At 31.3% G+C, this 20,297-nt stretch overlaps 4 protein-coding genes across 9 annotated transcripts; 1 reads left to right on the top strand and 3 right to left on the bottom strand.

The window, feature by feature from the left end:
- Window positions 1-116: 116 nt before the first annotated feature.
- On the bottom strand, window positions 117-5,067 carry LOC105144925 (uncharacterized). The gene has a single exon (XM_011054191.2). The coding sequence runs from the start codon at window positions 4,191-4,193 to the stop codon at window positions 1,908-1,910; it is 2,286 nt and encodes a 761-aa protein (XP_011052493.1). The 5' UTR covers window positions 4,194-5,067; the 3' UTR covers window positions 117-1,907.
- Window positions 5,068-5,205: 138 nt separating this feature from the next.
- On the bottom strand, window positions 5,206-7,704 carry LOC105144936 (calcineurin subunit B type 2). Its single transcript, XM_011054202.2, has 5 exons — window positions 7,418-7,704; window positions 7,199-7,238; window positions 6,748-6,959; window positions 6,477-6,686; window positions 5,206-6,411 (listed from the first exon to the last, which is right to left on the bottom strand). The coding sequence occupies exons 1-5, from the start codon at window positions 7,418-7,420 to the stop codon at window positions 6,364-6,366; spliced, it is 513 nt and encodes a 170-aa protein (XP_011052504.1). The 5' UTR covers window positions 7,421-7,704; the 3' UTR covers window positions 5,206-6,363.
- Window positions 7,705-9,019: 1,315 nt separating this feature from the next.
- On the bottom strand, window positions 9,020-11,689 carry LOC105145380 (enkurin). 2 transcript variants are annotated; one of them, XM_087402794.1, is made up of 4 exons: window positions 11,196-11,689; window positions 10,919-10,972; window positions 9,503-9,640; window positions 9,020-9,424 (listed from the first exon to the last, which is right to left on the bottom strand). In XM_087402794.1, exons 1-4 carry the CDS (start codon window positions 11,373-11,375, stop codon window positions 9,233-9,235), a joined length of 564 nt encoding a protein of 187 aa, XP_087258920.1. In that variant the 5' UTR covers window positions 11,376-11,689; the 3' UTR covers window positions 9,020-9,232. The 2 variants fall into 2 exon arrangements, with proteins under 2 accessions (XP_087258920.1, XP_087258921.1); XM_087402795.1 differs by lacking the exon at window positions 10,919-10,972 and having other exon boundaries at window positions 11,196-11,687.
- Window positions 11,690-12,288: 599 nt separating this feature from the next.
- Window positions 12,289-20,289, top strand: Mlf (myeloid leukemia factor). 5 transcript variants are annotated; one of them, XM_011054226.2, is made up of 7 exons: window positions 12,289-12,539; window positions 14,262-14,427; window positions 14,530-14,815; window positions 14,926-15,076; window positions 17,581-17,673; window positions 18,474-18,533; window positions 19,627-19,720. In XM_011054226.2, exons 1-6 carry the CDS (start codon window positions 12,487-12,489, stop codon window positions 18,490-18,492), a joined length of 768 nt encoding a protein of 255 aa, XP_011052528.1. In that variant the 5' UTR covers window positions 12,289-12,486; the 3' UTR covers window positions 18,493-18,533; window positions 19,627-19,720. The 5 variants fall into 5 exon arrangements, with proteins under 5 accessions (XP_011052528.1, XP_011052537.1, XP_011052511.1 ...); XM_011054235.2 differs by having other exon boundaries at window positions 17,617-17,673; XM_011054209.2 differs by lacking the exon at window positions 18,474-18,533 and having other exon boundaries at window positions 19,627-20,289.
- The last annotated feature ends 8 nt before the right edge of the window (window positions 20,290-20,297 follow it).

Raw genomic sequence — 20,297 nt, forward strand, 5'->3', positions numbered from 1 at the left:
GGCGAGAATACAATACTCTCCGATCGTTCATACCTGTATTATTTCCTACTTCTTTTAAAATATTTTTCTTTTAATAAGGTCAGGTACATACACAACTACGAATAAAAGATAGAAAATTGACAATCTCTCATTTTTATATATTTTTTTTATAAAATAATATACAGCTATTTTTTTAGATATCCACATTCGTATATTATGTGTTATTAATCTATATTAATTCTTAAATTAATATCCCATTCCTACAATATTCTAATAACGTTTCAGTAGAACCGTATCGAATCCGCTTGAGAACATTTTGTGCAAATACATATAACAGTAAGCGATTCGACATAATGCTAATGGGTCCTAATTTGTGGCTCGATTTTAATAAGGTCAATTTTATTGGTTTGCAATGGGCCGCTTTAAGATTTTTTTCACTCAGATTTATTATATAACCATATATATATATAACCATATAGATTGAATTTGAACGTTCTGTCAAAATATAGGAAACTGAAGAAACCAGCATGCTAATGTCTGATCACAAAGAGCTAGCCATAAGCTCACAGAACATAGCTTGCTCTACTAGAGAGTCTTTTTCTCTTTTATACATAGCAAGCAGTTGTAACAAAAGGAATTACTTGCCTACTATAATGATAGTAGAAACTAATAAACGATACATTCAAAATATAATTGATCTCGAATAAGCAGTTTTAATAAACAGCTCGAAATAATAGTGTTTTCGTGTCTTCAAATGCTGCTATATATTGTAAAAAAAGTTTCGTAAGGAACATATTTATGATTGATCTCGAACGTATTCTCGGAATTAATTGGTTCCTTTGGCATATATGTCTCCAGATTTAATCAGAACTTAGTATAAGGCTGTGATTACGAATGAAACTGTTTCATTCACCTCGATTGTGAAAATGTTACGCGAATATGTACTCATATTATCATCATTATTTAAAAATTTATTCATTAGGTTACTTGTCCAATATGCAATATACACAATAGTTATAGGCACAACCTTATTCTAAGCAGATATCCGTGGTATTTGTATAAATCTGTATTGAAATGTTTACCAAATTTGACTTCTATACAAGCGGTTTTACAGTATTACAATTCTTTTTAGGAGTAGGCAGTGTTCTTTTTCCCTCCAAGAGTTATAGAAAATTCATTTCGATAGATCTCTTTATAAGTAAATATCGGAACTTATTCAGTCTAATGATAAATCCGAAATAAATAAAGCAGCAATTAATATTTAAGTTAAGATGATAAAGAATTTTCATTGAGCATTACCTAACGTTTGCTCACAATTTAAATCTCTCATGATTCTCATAATAATTACCGATTATGAAAATTATATATATTTATCGCGTTCACAAGCATGTCTCATCTTTGTGAGAATCTGGCATTCGATTTTTTATAAATTAAATTTTTCAATTAAAAAATGTTAGTATTTCGTTTGTAGTTGTTTATAATAACAATAATTTTGCTTGTAGTTCCATACATTAAAAAATATTAAAATTTTTTTGAAAAAAATGACTCACTCGACTTTAAAGTAAAAAAAAATTATTGACATATCTTGATTCAGAATCATAGTGGAATTGTTTGTAGTTGTTTGTAGTGATTTTCCGGTCGTTTATAATTGAGCCGTTCAAAAATTACAATAAATTTAAAAAAATTTTATATTTTTTAATATACAGAACTACAAAAGAAATTATTGTTACTATAAATGAAATACTATCATCTTTTTTATTAAAAAATTTAATTTATAAAAAGTTAGTCCACAAAAGTGTATGTCGTAAACATCTTGTTCATGTGCAAAGATATTTACGAATTGATTCATATTCCGACATCTATCTTAGGAATAGATATCAAAAATTAAACAAAAGGAAGGAGAAACATGCCAATTAGATAAGTCAAGATTAACTTTTCGGCAGCTCCTCCATTGCTTCCTGCTCCATAGGTTCATCCTGTTGAAATGTCGATAATGATTCTTCGTCGTCGATTTCCATTAATTCCTCCGATTCCTTTCTACATGCTATACTCTCTATTACAGAAGATTGGTTCCCTTTTATCGTGATGTCTGCTGTTGCTTTATTACTTTGTGAATTTGCTAAATTGTCATCTTGATCGCCTGTTAACTTGTCGTCCTTTGGAGATCGACAACTGACATTATCGGAGCTTTCTATTGTTTCGACAGTAGGTGAGACAGGATCGAGTTTTTCAATTACAGATGTTGCTTCTTTAGATTTTTCTACGCTGCTTATTGGATCCGACGTCATAGACTCGACAAGAACCATCTTATCGTTGGAAATTTCCATAATGTTTAAATTATCGTTGTTTAAATCATCGGACTCTTGCTCTTCTTGTCCATTAGTGTTGCTGCTGGAAGATGCTGTTGTAGGAATAGCTTTTAGGACTTTATCCGTCTCTTCTACACTCTCTGTTTTTTGGCTAATAGATTGATCACGTGCGAAACACTCTGTGGAAGAAATTGTTTCAGACTCTTCTTTAGAATGTATCTCGGATTTTTCTGTTTTGTACGTTTCGGTACTAGACACGATGACTGCGCTCACACACTCACTGGATGAGACAGTGCTATCTTTTTCCATGGACTGTGACTCGACGAGTGTCGTCGCATTTGTATTCTGGTTGCTCGTGATATGCAAGTTTTCCTCATCCAAGTCCTCAAGGATTGACGATTCCTCTTCCTTCGGTTTATCGCGAGCTCTTTCTTCAACACTTTCAGTATCATCCGTCAAAGTGTCAGATTTCATCTCAACATCGGTCTGTAATAAACTTTCAGTTAATCTACTTTCATCATGAGGCATCTCATTAGGATCTATATGCTCGGGACTCGATTTAGTTGTTTCTTCGTCTTTCAAGGACTGTCCAATCTTTTCCTCCACGTTACCTAACTTCGACGAATCCATGGTTTTCTCATTGGATTTGTCCACAGACTTGTTATCACCAGATTCGAAGCGTTTTGCTTGGAAAGCAGCTTGCAGCTTCCGCGTGGTATCCGTCGTTAACGGTATCACTGTAGCTACCACGGTCACCGTTGTTGTTGCCGTCGTTGATACCGGTGTCGTTGACGTTGCTGTCGTTGTTGTTGTTGCCGTAGTAGTACTTGTGGTTGTAGTCGTCGTCGTAGATGTCGTGGTACTTGCTGTTACTGTGCTTGCCTCAATCTCCTCACTCTCCATGTCTAAATTAGGTTGAGAATTGGTGTCCTCGTTCATAATCGCCACTGCTATATCAGTGCTTGGAACCATGGAGTCCTCAGAGACTGCTCCGACTGTCGGTAGACTCTGTACCACAGGAACAGCAGTTGCTATGGCTTCTGGTACTGATTCATGTGGCTGTAAATTTAAATTCGATATAGTGGAGAAGTCTGAGACTGTGGTGATATAATTGGTCGCCGAGATATCCGTTCTAGAGGTAACTTGTTCGATCTTCTCTCGCGCAGTTTCTTCAGCAAATAGATTCTTGGTCAGGGTAGAATCAGACGCTGGTATGACACTACTGTGTATAAGCGGTTGTTCGTTCTCGACGGTGTGTACGCTAATTGTAACGGTAGAGCTACAATCCTTCTCCCAGTACTCCATCTCCACGTCCTGCGAAGTCGGTTGTACTGGTTGCGCCGGTTGCGGCTGAGTCGTCTGTGAAGAAGGCTGCAAGGAGGGCTGCGATGGTGACGGCGGTGGTGGTTGCTGTGTAACGGAAGCTGCGTCTTCTTCGACGGAGCCGTTAACCATACCATCACCCGTTTCGCCACGTCTGGTTATGGGTCCGGGTTCGCGTGTTGATACCACTAGAATGTTCTTCTCGATGGCGCGCATGAACTTATCCACGCGATTGTACTCCTTACGTGGCGCCGTCAGCAGCTCGCATATTCGCTGAACGGTGAAAGGCGCGTTCGCGAACGATTCCAACCTCTCGAGGAGATTGCTCTTCATTATATCATAATTGAAATGCTCGACGTTCGGACAGGGCGCGAGTTCTAGAGTGGGGCAGCTTTCATAAAAGTCCGTCATCACGCGGGTGAGCTTCTCCCGGACGAGAGTCTTAATCAGCGGCCACTGGTATACTGGATCGCCCGTCTTGGCGACCCAGCACAGGTAATCCTCGAGCTCCTGCGGGATCACCGACGGTCGCATCTTCTGGAACTCGTCGAGTGCCTGCAACACTTCCTCCAGATTTTCCATCGTCTCCGCCGCCGCCAACTACCACCACCGACGAATCTTCTACGTTTTCTCTCAATTATCTCGATTGTTTGTCAACAAGATGAGTCGCGTAAAAATCCCAGGAATCTCAGAAGGAATACTCCGCGCAAGGGAAACAACCAAAAATGTAAACTAGCAAACACACCGGCCACAAAACAGCAACAATGAGAGCGGCGACGAGGAGGGAGAACAGCAGGGTTACCAACTGATGAGCGTCGCAAATTTCCAAGCGACATCTCGAGAACTATTTTGTTTTCAAATATTGTATAATTCCAATATATATTAAAATAAATATATTATACATATATTATACATTTCTAACGAAAAGTAAGTTTCTTTTAAGACAAAAGTATCTAAAAAAAAAAGGAAAGTTTGTATTTCTAAAAAAAATCTGTACATTAAAATCCATCTTCACACGGAAATGTGTAATTGCAGAAAATTAGTTGAATCGTAGAATACAAAAGATTCTTTTTAATATTAAATCCATAATTGAATTTCTTTATGTATATTTACAATTATGTAAATTCATCTTTTTGGATACATCATTTTGTCCCGAATTTTGTCCAATTCGTTCTCATTCCGTTTCAACTTTGTTCAAATGAAAACGTTGATTATTCTGTCGCGCAATCGCTGTAATCAGCATTACGATATTTCGACATCGATTTCCTCATTAATTTAACCCATTAAACTGAAATACCATGATAATGAAGCCAATGCAAAACAAAAAAATTGATCAATTTATAAATCCTTCCCACAAAAAGGCTTGTTCTTTATCGAAAAATTCTTTGAATTAGTGCATACGGTGCAATAAATTGAAGTAAAAATAAACTATATTCGTTTCGCTTCTTCAATTTATTGCATGAGTATACCAATTCATTAAATGTAATGTAGTACAGAATATAAATTACTGTAATAACATAAATGTGCCTAACTTAAAGTGCCTAACGTTAAGAACGTCCATATTCTGTATACGTATAGAAAATGAACGTACATATTTATAATAGATTAATCTTAATATATTTCACAATTTTAAACTTTAATTAGACATATGATAATAGATCATGTAACATGTAAGTATACATAGAAACAATTAACAATGATAAAATAAACTTATTTGTATTATAAATATCTTAATATATCTGGAGAAAGATAAATTATAATATTTTTCTAATCATTGTATATGTAATAAATAAATGTATCTAAATAAATAAATAAATCGTACATTCGAAAATTCCAAATTGACAATTCAATACCAACATACAGTTTATACACACACATCTTATACACACAAAGGCTAACCAAGTAGACTCATAGGTTGATAAAATTAATATTTTATGTAACTTCGCAAAACTCCGCTTCACTATATATTCCGAATGCACAATTCGTGATTGTTTATTATATAACATAAATACATTTTAATAGTTGGCTTATCTAAATGTTTGTAACTTTTTCAAAATATTAATATATTAATACTTATGAATATTAATATATTAAGATATTAGTTTAAAAGTAAATATTCTTAAGAACTCGCCGACGAATGAAATCTTTAACGATATTAAAACGTCAAAGATATTAACAATTACTTTTTGAACAATGACGGAAATATAATAGGTTTCATGGTATGATGATTATATTAATAATGCGATTTGATTTTACTTTCGTGCTTTTCCACGGAGAATTATTAAAAGGAACAAAGTGCATCTATATGTCTGAAAATCCTTTTCGACAGGCGCTGAGAAGACTGACTCTGCCACAAATTTTCGAAGAAAATCTTGGAAACCATGCAGCATTAAATAACTTAATATGTCAGTTAAAGGTTGTTAATTATAAGATCACATTGCTGGTCTTTATTTTTAATGGAACGCTCAAGATAATTTGGGTTCCAGGTTATCTTTAACGACACCAAAATGACTGTATCACATAGATCTAACATTCATGTGCCACACTAAATTAGTCTGGCATACCATGAAAATTTTTCATTTGGATAGACTTGTAATGATCAAAGACTTAAGAACAATAATTGTGTAAGTTCACTCTAAACAGATCTCTGTTAGAACTATCCCATAAATCTGTTGTTAATAGATTATTAATTTATAGATTTCAATTAACATACCACGTTTTAGAAATTAAGTTTTTCACAAATTTTGGTCACTTAAACATCAACTACCATTTTCTTATGAATATCTGTATTGCCAACAACCTGAAACAGCAATAAAAAGTATATGATATGCTGTTCACATTACAAGATATAAATGTATTACTTACAGAACAAAATTCTTCAAAGCTAATCCTACCATCTTCATCTTTGTCAGCAAACAGTATTGTTTTATCAACAATTTGCTGCAATTGTGTATCTTTCAAATTATTGCCTACCATCATTTTTAGTACTTGGAAAAGCTCTCCATTGCTTATGTAACCATCATTATCCATATCATAAATTCTAAATGCAAATCGTAATTTGCTCTCTTTGTCACCCTGCAAATTAGCATTATGTATAAAAACACAAATATAATTTCTATAAGAAAACGAAATCTACCTTAACGCTGAATTGAGACACTCCATGAATAAATTCTTTAAAATCTACTTCTCCATTGCCATCTGCATCAAATATGTCAATTACACGCTGCACTAACGGGTTTTGTTGTAACTCAGGCAGGGACATAAACTCATCGATGCTGAGTGCTCCGCTATTATCCAAGTCTAGCTTCCGAAATCTTTTCCCCAATCTTCTAATCTCATCTACATCGACTGAAGAACAATTTACAATCATATTTACACAAAATAACATCAAGACCATGCAAGTTAATAAATTTTTAATCATCAATGCTTGAATTTCTAATAATATGAATTATTTGTGTAATTCATTTCATTGAGGATACAATATATCTCTAAAATAGTGTTGCCTATCTTGTTTTAGAATCAGACAAATCAGATCAGGTTACTTTGAGATAGATCCAGTAAAAGTCAAGACATTCCTGACAACTTACAGTTTGAACAGAGTTCCATAGGCAGCGAACTTTCATTACCCTGCAAGATAAATGATTTTTAGGACATATCCATTCGTGTGGAGTGAGTATACCTCAAATAAATCGTTTCGAAAATTATTTTCATCGGTGATCATCAAATTAACGCAAAATTGCGAGACAGTGTCGCGATCGTGGAACGAATTATGCAAATTTTCGTACCCGTACAATGAATTTAATTACCATTTTGAAATAGCTTCGTGAATCTGTCGCAAAAGTCTTCGAGAAACAACAATATTTTCCAACAGGCAGACTCAACGGAGCTGGAACACAATCGCTGTAAAGGAGGGCTGCAGGACTGCGTATCGACGTTTTGCCTGTTTTTCCCTTGCTAGTCTATTCTATTATCGTCCGTTGCGAACGGATGTTGCGATTGGTCCGATCGATTTCAACCGCCGTCGTCGACCACGGAGTCGCGCCTCTACGTCGACATCTTCTCCGTGGTAAGAGTACGATCGATGTCACTAAATGATGTCACCGCTGAAAATGTGGTAGGGAAGGATTATTCCCGCGAAATAAAAGATGAGGATGTGGATAAGGATTTAAGATTCTCATATCATTGACATTTAATTATTAATATTTAAGCATTTATAACTATAAAGATGCTCTTATTAGCATCAACAATTATTAATTAATGGTTTGTCAATTTAATAAGTGCAGATATGTTACTATTCTGGTTCTGCCTCATAAATGAGAATGGATTTTAAAATAGATTGATTAAATTTGAATTCATTTTAGATTTAATTATAAATTAAATTGAAAAACTATTCATTTCCTATCCAGAATTTTGAATTGAGTAATTAGTGACCCATAAAAAATTGAAATTTCTTATATTAAAAGGCATAGAAATGTAATTCACAAAATCCTATAAATGTATGAAAAAGCATTATGCGTGAGATATTGGGCACATTCAGCGGACTCAATAGTTGAGTGAGCGTTCGCTATTATTAGTATATTCTTTCAGATCTCTAAAATGCTGATTGGATCTAAAAGAATACACCAATAACAGCGAACGTTCACTCAACTGTTGAATCCGCTGAACGTAGCCACTGGTCTAATTTCCATCGAGAGTTTAAACCGGATCAGAATGTAAGAACCAACCAATTGCAGTCGAGTATTCCCTTATTACAGTCGAACGACAGGGGAATGCTCGACTGTAATTGGTTGGTTCTTACATTCTGATCCGGTTTAAATCCTTGGTGGAAACCATTGATGTAGTATAGTATGTAATCATGACTGTGTTCCAAATTTATTGTCAGTACTAAAAATGTTAATTCGATGTCGATTTTATTATCATTTCTGACTGGGCAGCCGATATATGTCGACGTAAATTGTATAACTGGCGCCAAGTTAAATTCCACAAAATTTTATGTATTATTTAAATAAAAAATTTGATATCAACCCGGGTCATGTTCATATATTACTGCCAGTTGACTGCTAGTACTGAAAATCTATAGTTTCCGTTACGTATATATTATATACTGTACTGATAACTGGAAGTAATATACGAACACGGCGTGGATTCCATGCAGCACAGAATTTGTAACAATATCGTTGAAGAACACTGCAATATAGTTGCAACATGCGATATTGCTGCAACTTTTGTGCTGTATGGGATAAAATGTTTCAAGGCCAAAAATGATTTCAGCATCCTATTTGCAAAATTATGTAAAATTCATATAGAAATATTTAAACACTAAGATGTGCTTTGACCGAATATATAAAGAATTCTTATTTAATTAAATTAATTTTTTTTAGTGATGTCATTTTTGAAATAAGAGAACGTTATATAGAAAAAGCAATTCATTTATTGTGCATTGAAATCTTTTGTGTTTTTACATATGTATTGTACACACACACACACACACACACACACACACACACACACACACACACACACACACGTGTATGTATGTATATATAATTTATAAGAATTCCAGGAGTTTGAAAGTTAATTTTTTTTGCTAACATAGATTTTCGGTATATCGACGTTAGATGTCAGTTTTGTGCATTAATCATTTCGTCATAAACATATATATGCGAATGTTGTTCGATAATTGCTATGTCTTTTTCAAGTTGTTGCAATTCGCGCTCCAGCTTCGCTTTCTTCTGCGCCTTCGGCATCGTGTCCACGAGGAATGGCAACTTCCGGAATCGCTGCATCGCTTCCTCCCATCTTTGCTTCATGCCCTGTTTCCGGATGTACTCGGTCACTTCCGTCCAAATTAAGTGGAAACTCCGAGCAAAGATATCCAATCAGATACATACATCCAGCAGCTTCTTTCGTTCCTCCTCGTCGATGTATCGGCACGCTGATACTTTTGGTATCTCATCTCCATTAAACGGTTCAGCCGCCTCTGCTCTCGTATAGACTTTCACGATACATCTCGGTATTTTTCCATAGTTCTGAAAAATATTGATCGTAAAAATGAAATATTAATTTGACAAACACAAATTAACAGTAGCATTACATCGATTTTCCCATTCAACGATATAAATGTAATATAATTAACTAATGTGGCCAGACATTTTCGGATCTAAAGCGGGAAACTTTGTTAAGTAAAAGAAATAAGATGCATATAAGATAAATACATTTGAAAGAAAAATATACTAAATTTTAATAAATATTTGTTAAAAATATATAAATAGTGTCAATTGAATATTTATTAAATGTAAATGTATATTTATTTAGTACAAGAACTATTAACTTGTATATTATATTTAGCAAATATTTATTTTTTATAAATAATATATTAGTGCTATTTAAATAATTATTTAGTAAAAATTTAGTACATTTTTTCTCAGTATATAATACTAGGGATGCATCGGATATCCGGGAAATATTCGGTATTTTTTTACTATCCGATAACTGGATATCATTAGAATTCAATAATATTATAATTAATTATATCTGGCTGAAATTTTATATTGAAAATTTGTATTGTTAATACAGAATTTCATTTTTTTAGCTAAACTTCATGCACAATTCATCTCTCTTTTCTCTTTTTATTTTCACGTTGGGAAGATAAAGAAAATTATTATTGTTTCTTTTCTTGTTTTCCCTTTTTTTGGAAGCCTTGTTCTAGATATCCGATCAGATATCCAAGGAAATATCCTTCCCCGGTATCCGGTCGAATAATTGCCCTACCGGATATCCAACTGGATATTGGATATCTGAAAAAAATATGGCATCGGATGTCCGATATCCGGTATCTTATAATTTTATGATCCCTAATAACAGCAATTTATTTTTTAAGGGATAACAATTATTTATATTTATTACTCAAAATTATCTGTTTTAATAAAAAAGATAAATTTTTAAGAAATATATATAAAATTCTTGGCAACTGAAAAATCAAAATTAATTTTTGTATTTTATTGATATTAAAATATACAAACTCTTAAAATACAAATTCAAAATAAGAGTTTTTTCCGTTACCCATTCTTTGCTCATTGCAGAGAGAAAAATCATTCAACTGCTACATCACTTCCTGGAAGCGATAATATTACATATTCTATGATTTAATAATTTATAAAATATTTTTTCAGCGAAATCTTTTTTTTTTGCTACAATCAGGAAATTTGACAAGACAGCGAAACAAACATCTCAATGCGGGACTATTTTACTAAAATTGAGATCTTTCATCGCATTAAATATAATACATATATGCACGTGACACTTACGTGATTGAGTAGAAAATTATAACATTGATGTAATTGTTGATGTTTACTGATAAGCTACAATTATTGTTTCATAACTAAAACTTGTCACAATTAACGCTCGCAGCTAATTGATTTATGATTTATATAAATACATGCAAAAAGAGGCGATTTTTCCAAAATAGCTAGAAATCAATTTAGAAAGCGTCATTAAAAACCAAAAATAATTATCCAGAACAGCGAAAAATAACACGAAAACGAGCAGCAGGAGTATCTTGCTCCGCACACGTGATACTCATACTTTTTTGTGCACATAAACCGGAAGTAATCCGCTCCTCTTTAAATCATGCGTGTCGCCATAACGAGTGTCGACGGATCGTTGTTTGGGTTCTGCCGGATAAGAACGTTTCGCGCGAAGGATATTTTGTTTGATGAAATTCTTTTCTCGTGTGACGAATAATTTTTCTAACGAATCCGCCATTTTGTTCGTCTTCGCGTATCTATGGACGACTTCGATCAAACAGCAATTAATTCAGCGATTCAGCGATTGATTCAATTCAGAATTACTTAATGCAAAATTTCTTATTCTCCTTTGAATCCATTCTAATTCATTTCAATCCATTCTCCTAAAAGAAGAGTACGATCAACGCGATGTTACAAATACTTTATAAAAATGCTTTAAAAAATAAAGCTTTACAAATACTTTACAAATGTTTTAATAAAATGCTTTATGCTGTTTAATTATTTATGATTGGCTGGCATGCTGAATTTATTACAGCCCTTTATATCAAATTCCTGACAAATAACTTTTAAATCATGCATTCAAAAAAGTTTTATTTCTTGAATTTGATTCATTCATTGAATTAATTTGTATCTTATGAATATAAATAAAATATTTCTTATTTTTTAAATAAAATAATTTTTGTTTTTTTACAGATTTTTTTTAACATAAAAATAAAAATTAAACTATAAAACGAATTGTATAGTGTAAAATGAAAATATTTCCATGATAGGAAATGCATTTTCTATATTACATGTTGCAGCAATATTGCAACGTTATTACAGCGATATTGCTGCACGTTTTGTGCTATGATCCAAGCTGGGATCCAAGCCATGTTCATATATTACGGCCAGTTGTTAACAGTATAATACACGTAACGGAAATAGATTTTCAGTATTAACTGACAGTAATATACGAACATGGCCAAAATAGATATGTATTGTATATACATTTCAAACTGCAGCGATTTGAAGAAAAATGTCGGACCAATCATCGACGAGACTATGTCGTGGCCAGACTTTGATCATAGGGTCTTTAATTTAAGTGGTTTATGAAAATATACCTTAATGTCCAACATTAACCCATACGTTTCGTCTACATGTATTTCGTCATTCATTGTATCACCCGTCACCTGGATCAGTTCTGGAAAGTTCCACGAGAGTAGAAAGGCGCTGAAGCTTGCGTACGATTCTCGGCTATTCTCTTCGTTCTCATTTTTCGCGTGTCTGACGTGTAGAGTCAAAAATCCATTTTCTATTGATTGCACAGTTGAATTTTTCGAATTCCCGAGCATCCTAAGGCATCTCACAAAATGTCATTGTTCGGATCATTCATGGGCGATGACGATCTTTTTAACATCTTTGGGTGAGTTCTCCGTCGTGATTTCATTTGGATATGTATACATGCTATTCCGGAGATCGCAGTTCTATTTGAAGTGCAATGGCTCATAATGGATCTGTCAAATGTATTGTTAGCATTATAACTGTGTTTGAAGTTAAATTTCAGAGAAATTTAAGTTAGAGGCATAATTTTCATCTCTTTACAAAGTCAAGTTCTTAATGGGCATGTCCGACCTTTAATATGTGCAAACGATAAATACACACACACACATACACACCCACGCGCGCGTGAGTGTGTGTGTATATATATATATATATATATATATATATATATATATATATATATATATATATAATGCCGTATCTTCTGATACGTATATACGTAGTATTCATAAAATAAAAAGAAGCTCTGTTATACATATATAAATTCTTTTTTATTTTATAGCTTATTTTACATAAAATCTTTGAATTGATTTAATTAATAATTTTTTCTATTTTTTTAAAAATATTTTTTAATAATATTTTGCATTATAAATTCAAAAACAAAATTTATTTATAACTATGATTATAATTATGTTTTTAAGTATGACTTGTAATTATAGAATTAAATATTAGCAATATCCAGTAAAAATAATATATTAGGTGTAGTAAAAAGAAATCCATTATTTTTCCAATAGATGGCTTTAGTAATCTGTATCTCGTTTACACGTGATATTAAATTACTGAAAAATATATTATAGTGTCATGTATTGTTAATTATTTATAATTATTATAGGATAAGATATTACAATTTCGAATATAATATAATTCTAAAAAATAAAAGTATTCAATTTTCAAAGGTTCAAGTTTGAGTTAATTCTGTCATTGTACTTAAGGATGTTGAAGAGTACTAAATAGGAAATAAAAATTGGATTTAAATTTGAAGAATTGAATCTTAATTTATTTGAAATTGTACGTTCAAAATTGTATCATTTAACCTTAAATATAATTAATGTTATTAAAAGATTTCTATAGCAATTAACTCATATATCATGTTTATTTTCTTTTATCATGGTGTCCAACAGTCCTTGAATATCTTTGGATTCTGGAATTATACTAGAATTTTATGTATTCTGGAAAATTTCTAGAAAATCTCTGAAATTTCATGGTTGGCCTAGAATTTATCATTCTTTTATTTCAAAAAAATTAGAGCGTGAAAAAAGAAATAAAAAAGAGTTGTGTTTGGGTATAAGTTCTTTCTTAAAGATGCAATAAGTTACTAATAGAAAATTTGGATTTAATGTCTAAAATAGAATAGAACATAGAAAAAAAAATCTTTTGTGTTGACAGAATGTTTGTTTGATATTATTTATAAAGTAACAAATAATATTGTTTCAAATTTATTAGTGTTTTAATTCATTCATATAAAATTATAACTTGAATACCAAGCATGTAATATTGCGCAAATCGATGAAAATCAATTAAGGCTCCTGAATAGTCATTCTTCACTTCAGTCATATGATTCAATATGAGGTAAGTACTCAGGAGCTTTAAATAATAAAAATTAATCGATGAATAAATTCTGGAAAAATCAGAATTTTTACCTGAATATCCTGGAATTATTCTTGAATTGATTAGAACCAGATTTCATTGGATACCATGTTTATATTTCTTTCTTAACATGTCTTAAGAAAATTATTATACATGCATATGCAAATTCAGAAATTTAAAAAGAATATATAAATTATGGATTGTTATTTATGATCAGGTCGTCCATGCATACTATGAGGCAAATGAACTCCATGATGAATTCTATGTTCTCTGATCCATTCGAAATGATGGGACAAAATGCACTTGTGCCACGTTATGGTAGAGGATTTAATGATATGCCAGTTTCTCTCTTTGATCCTCATTTTGGAAGATCATTTGATTTTGTAAGTATAATTGAAGATAGTTAATGTAGTTGTGTAATAATTATTAATGGTCTAAAATTATCATTACAAATACATTTAACTTTAACACAAATTAATGTATAGAACAACATGGCAAGTAATGGAAACTGTCATTCATTCATGAGCCAATCAGTAATGACTATGTCCAGTGGTCCCGATGGTCGGCCACAAGTTTATCAGGAGACTATGTCTACAAGAATGGCACCTGGTGGCATAAAAGAGACCAAAAAGACAGTAAGCGATTCTCGTACTGGAACCAGAAAAATGGCTATTGGTCATCACATTGGTGAGAGGGCACATATCCTCGAAAGAGAGCGAAATGTGCAAGGTGATGAAGAAGAACGACAGGAGTTTATTAATCTTGACGAAGGTTTGATTCTTTTTCTGGCCTTAAAAATTTAATTTGACATATAAAGGAAAATCTTTTTTTTTCTATATAATATATAATATATAAATTGTTTGTTTTTATATCTATTATAGAAGAAGCAGACAGTTTCAATCACGAGTGGGAAACACGTACGCGTCGTGTTGCTGGTGCAATTGGTGATACAAATTTGGCTAGTAATGTCAGGGCTAATCATCCATCTCCGAGACAGTTAGCTTTACCATCTACCACGGATGTACCAACAAGGTCAGTATCTTAGAGAACAGAATGGCTAAATATATACATACTCAAGTAAAAATCTTGTTCAAGGTAGGAGTATATAAACCTTCATTTTTTATTGCATTCGTAAATTATAAAATTGCATGATACTATAATAATAATACATTTCATAATATAATTTTTCACTTTCTTCATATTTACACTTTTTAAATCTTTTTTCTAATTACTTTTCACAATAGCATGTGTAGTATTACATTATCATAATCCAAAGAAAAAAAAGAAATGTTAGGATAGAGTGGGGCTAATTCCATCAGTTTCAAGTACTTGTTAACAGTTTCATATTACTTTAAAATAATATGAAAATTTACAATAACAATATTTCTTTGCAATGATGTTCTATACATTATACAATCATAATTGCTCCTTGAGAGCACAAACACAACCTTTAAATAATCAACATGTGTTGTTCAGAAACATAAGCATTATTGGGAGAAGTGGAAAAAGCTCCACTCTTAATTTTAATATATAACGAAATATGTAAATAATTTTTTATATAAATTAATATCAATTATAATTAATATTTATTATGTATTAGGTGTTGGAATTAATTCGTAGCGTTTTACAAGTGATGGGAAGTACTTTCATTAATGTATTTTTTAATGCTCATGTGAAATAAATAACATTCTTTCATTAAAAACGCTACGAATTAATTCCAACACCTAATACATATTTATTAAATTAAATTAATCTGAGTGCAAATATTAATTGGCTATTCTACGAAATATTTTTAGTAAATATTTTAGAAATTATTTTAATATTAAATTTTAAACTTTGTTAAATTTTGATCATTTATTTTATTTGTTAATAAAATTAACAAATTATTAATTTTAGTAATAATTTATAAAAAGCATTGACAAATTTTATATTTGCACAGCAGATATATGAACTGGATATAGACTCACCAGAAAATAATAAATGGAAATACGGGATTTCATCATGTGTGGCCATACTTTTTATTATATATATTACATATCCTCATTCTTTCTTTCTATATGTAGTTTTGAAATAAATATGTGCATGTTTGCTTTTTAATATATATTGTTATAAAAGCATGTATGTGTATTATTTATATATAGTAAAATCTATATTTATAATTTTTTATGTATTTTACTATACAGTGTCCGCTAAAAATCCCGGACCACTTGAATAATTAATAGTGAATAGTTTCGAGATATAGGATTGAAATTTACAGGAATACAACGGGATCGTGAAATCTATCATTGAACATAAAAAAACCCATCTTAACATTCCCGGGATATGGGGGGAGAAGGGGGCCTGAAAATCTTAAATGACATGTGGGATCGAGTGAACGCTCGTTTGAAAGAGCTTTTCGAGACGAGAACAACGCGGACTGACCGAGATCTCTTCGATATTTTTTCGCAGAGTTATAATCATTGTTATTTGAACATTATTATTCAGAAGAAAAAATTACATCTGTTGTGTACATGTATCAGTCAAAAGCATTTTCTGACAATAAAATGTATTAGAATGAAAATTACTAAAGCAAACAAAAGGAGATAAGTAGATAAGATAATGTATCGCTCTCTGAGGGAATATTACTGCTTCATATCATACGTAGCCGGCATACGATATGAAAAAATTGTTTACGTAATACCGAGCAGAAACGCACGTGAAACGTGGAATTTCATGTATACACATATATTGTATGTATGTAGTCGCTTGTGAATTTGGATATGGCGACAGGATAAGATCGAAAAGTAACCGAATTATTCAATGCCACTTATCCTGACCGTGATCCAATTTCAAAATTAACTGTTTCTGAAAAACCGATTCAATTAAAGAAGAGCCAAGATGAGCGCGCGCTCTCACACACAAGAGACGTAACTCTTTCTTCTGAATAACTATGTTCAAATGATCATAACTCTGAGGAAAAAAATTGTAGAGATCTTGGTTAATCCGCATTGTTTTTATCTTGAAAAATCTTTTCAAATGAGTCTTCACTCGATTCCACATGCCATTTAAGATTTTCAGCCCCCCTTCTCCCCCATCACCCCGGGAATGTTAAGGTGGGTGTTTTTGAGATTCAATGATAGATTTTACGATCCCGTTGTATCCCTGTATATTTCAATCCATTCAGAAATTCAGGTGGCCCGGGACTTTTGGCAGGCACTATATATCTTATTATATGTATACATATGGAAAATTTGTAGAAATCAGATCTAATAACAAGAAAAGGAAGAATGATATTATATTTAAATAAATTCAGAGTTTGTATATATATTTTATGTAATTCTCTTCTTTCATTGCAAATAAAAGAAATACTAGCTCATTATTTATATGTAGAATGATTTAAATTTATAAAATGTTCTTTTCATATGTGTAGCATCACTTTATTCTCTGTTATTTTATCCTTTATTCCGTTATCCTGTATTCTGTTATTTGCTTCTTTGCTGGAATATTTTTCTTATTTCTTTTATTTACATTGGTCTTGTTGTCCTGTGCTTTTGTAGTCGACATTCTAATAGAAGATGGTTTCCTTCTGCTAGACGTGCTGTAAGGTCCTTAAATCCTTTGAAAGTAAAAAGTACACCTTCTTCTTCAAGGTAAGTTTAATTTCTGTCAACTATATCAAAGATTAAAACTTATAACTTATATAAAAATTTATGCCTAAGTGAAATAAATCGAGATTTCTATCATTTTGTGTATGTAATAAGTGTATGTAATGAGTATAGATGATTTCATAATTTATCGCAGCTTCAAATGTGTTCTATTTCATATCTATACATGTACATATCTAACATTTTTTTTTCACAAAAAAAGAAGAATGCATTGCAGTGCTTATATTAGATAGATAGATAGTAAATTGAAATAATAATGCTCTCTAATATTTACATTTATATTTTTACGCAATTATTATCAAGTAATGTCTCTTTTGCAATCGAGTTTTATGTTAATATAGTATATATTACAAAAGGCATAAATACTTCAAATCGGTATTTATAGTTTGCGCTTATATTTAAGACTGTTTGTCAATCTTAAGATGTCAAATCAATCACAAAATCATATTAGCATTTTAAGATATTACTTAAGACAATCTTGAAATAAGAACGTTCAATGAATATCGGCGTAAGACATTTTTTAGGAATATTATTCTCATACTCTATTACATTAGCTAAGGATGTAATTTTCATTAAGATATTTATTGTTACAATGCAAAATTATTTGATGTCATCATTTTTTAAACATTAGTTTATGGCGCATTTTATTCTTTAGATGATATTAATATTATTATCAATGCTGTAGCCTTAATCATATTTAAATTAAGATGTGGAACACGTAATTCATAATACAGCGAATCTGTTAAAATTGATACAGAATATACCGTCTTGTGTGTGTATTGCAGGTACAGCCGCAAATATTAATAAATTAAAAGCATAGTATACACCAGTGACGCTTATGCAACGTAAGTACGTTGCGCTTCACTCTATTATTTCTTTTTGTTTATTTTATTCCAATTTCAGTTAATTTGTAATTACAAGCACTTATATTTAACATGTTTCGAATAGTAATATTTTTAATATCTATCTCGATATTAGAAAGTGTGTGAAAGTGTACATTATATACTTGGAATAAGAACAATCGATTTAATTCTATCATATTAGAATAAAAAGAAATTACGTTTTTTTACGCTTAAGTTACAGAATGAGAATACTGTCCCATGACAGTTGGAATTTCGGAAAACAGAATCTCGAAAAAGTAATACAAATCAGAATCATTTGTTAGTAGAAATATGCTAAAAATGATTGTGATTGGTCGTATTACTGTTCCAAAATTCCGACTTTTATGGGAAAGCACCCTGATTCCAATTTAATGATAATATCTACATATATTCAATCCTAATTGACATTAATATTGTAAGGTACATTAATATAGTAGGTACATTAATATTACCTATTCTGCAATTCTTAAAGACTGTAACTGTAGAGTTACAGTCATTAAGAGTTACAGACTAAGTCTCTAACTACTAGCTGTATACAGATATATTAGGTATATTAGGCTTGTATTAGGTTTTTATGTAAGTATCAGTTATAATTTAATATTATAATTATGATATAATTTATTATTAATACTAAATATTTCCGAATTTCAACAGTTTCGATCGTAACACACATAAAGTTAATATCTGTATATTCAGTTATATATAAATATATATGTGTATATATATATATATATATATATTTTTTTTTTTTGAATACGGTAATTTTTTTTATACTTACATGGGCTTATATACATATTCTTTTTATTTTCAAGAAGTGCAATTTTTGCAAGGAACACGCTACAGCAATTTCACACTATTATCACTAGAACAAGAGCATGATTCGCTTACTTGCTTATATATTTTTTTTGTTTTTTTTTCTTGCATCTAAACGTTGCACAACAATTTTGCAATAATTTTATTATATTGGAATCTTCATGCGCTTCAATTTCTTCGGATTTGTCTCTTCCTAATTATTATGTTATGCAAAATATAATAATGTTGATTTATATGCTTGCAGCTTCAAGTCTCCAGAACCCGCAACGTCTTCGAAAGCCGAAGCGTCATCAACGTCGCCGTATACATCAGGATCTCGAAAACGTGAACATAAGCCAGATAGACAAGTTAGTAATAAGCGTCACGCTGCTCCTGCTAGTGACAACTAGAATATCTCTAATTATTATCCGTAAATGTACTTTATTGAACTTTACTCTATACCTAGTACGGAACCTCATATATCGAGGTTTACTTTAAACAGTCTAGAAATATATTTTCTTTCATAACGTTGATGTTTCAAAAAAAGTTTGCGATTATTTTTTCTAAAAATTATCTTTTTCACTTACAAGAAGTATTATTATTTTGATATAGCTATGTAAACTAAGTGCTCAGCGAAGTTCAGAGTAACGTTCTTTCTTTTCTTTTGTATATGAATATTTATTTAAGATCAGTAGAATCTCAGTTATGCGTTGAAAACACGAAGGAAATAGATAGAAACGTTTAAGATGTAGCTCAAATTTTACCATTAATTAAAGATGTCTACAAGTTTTCATATCTTATTTTCATATATACTCTATCTTTTAAAATATAATCGAAAATGTGTCACGTACGTTGATAGGTAATGAATTTCTATTAGTTTCATCATTGTACAATTAAATATATTAAAAAGTATAAAGGGAATAATAAATTTGTTGT

Source organism: Acromyrmex echinatior, chromosome 2 (genome assembly GCF_024713525.1).
Source record: "Acromyrmex echinatior isolate Ae372 chromosome 2, ASM2471352v2, whole genome shotgun sequence".
Classification (NCBI taxonomy): Eukaryota; Metazoa; Arthropoda; class Insecta; order Hymenoptera; family Formicidae; genus Acromyrmex; species Acromyrmex echinatior.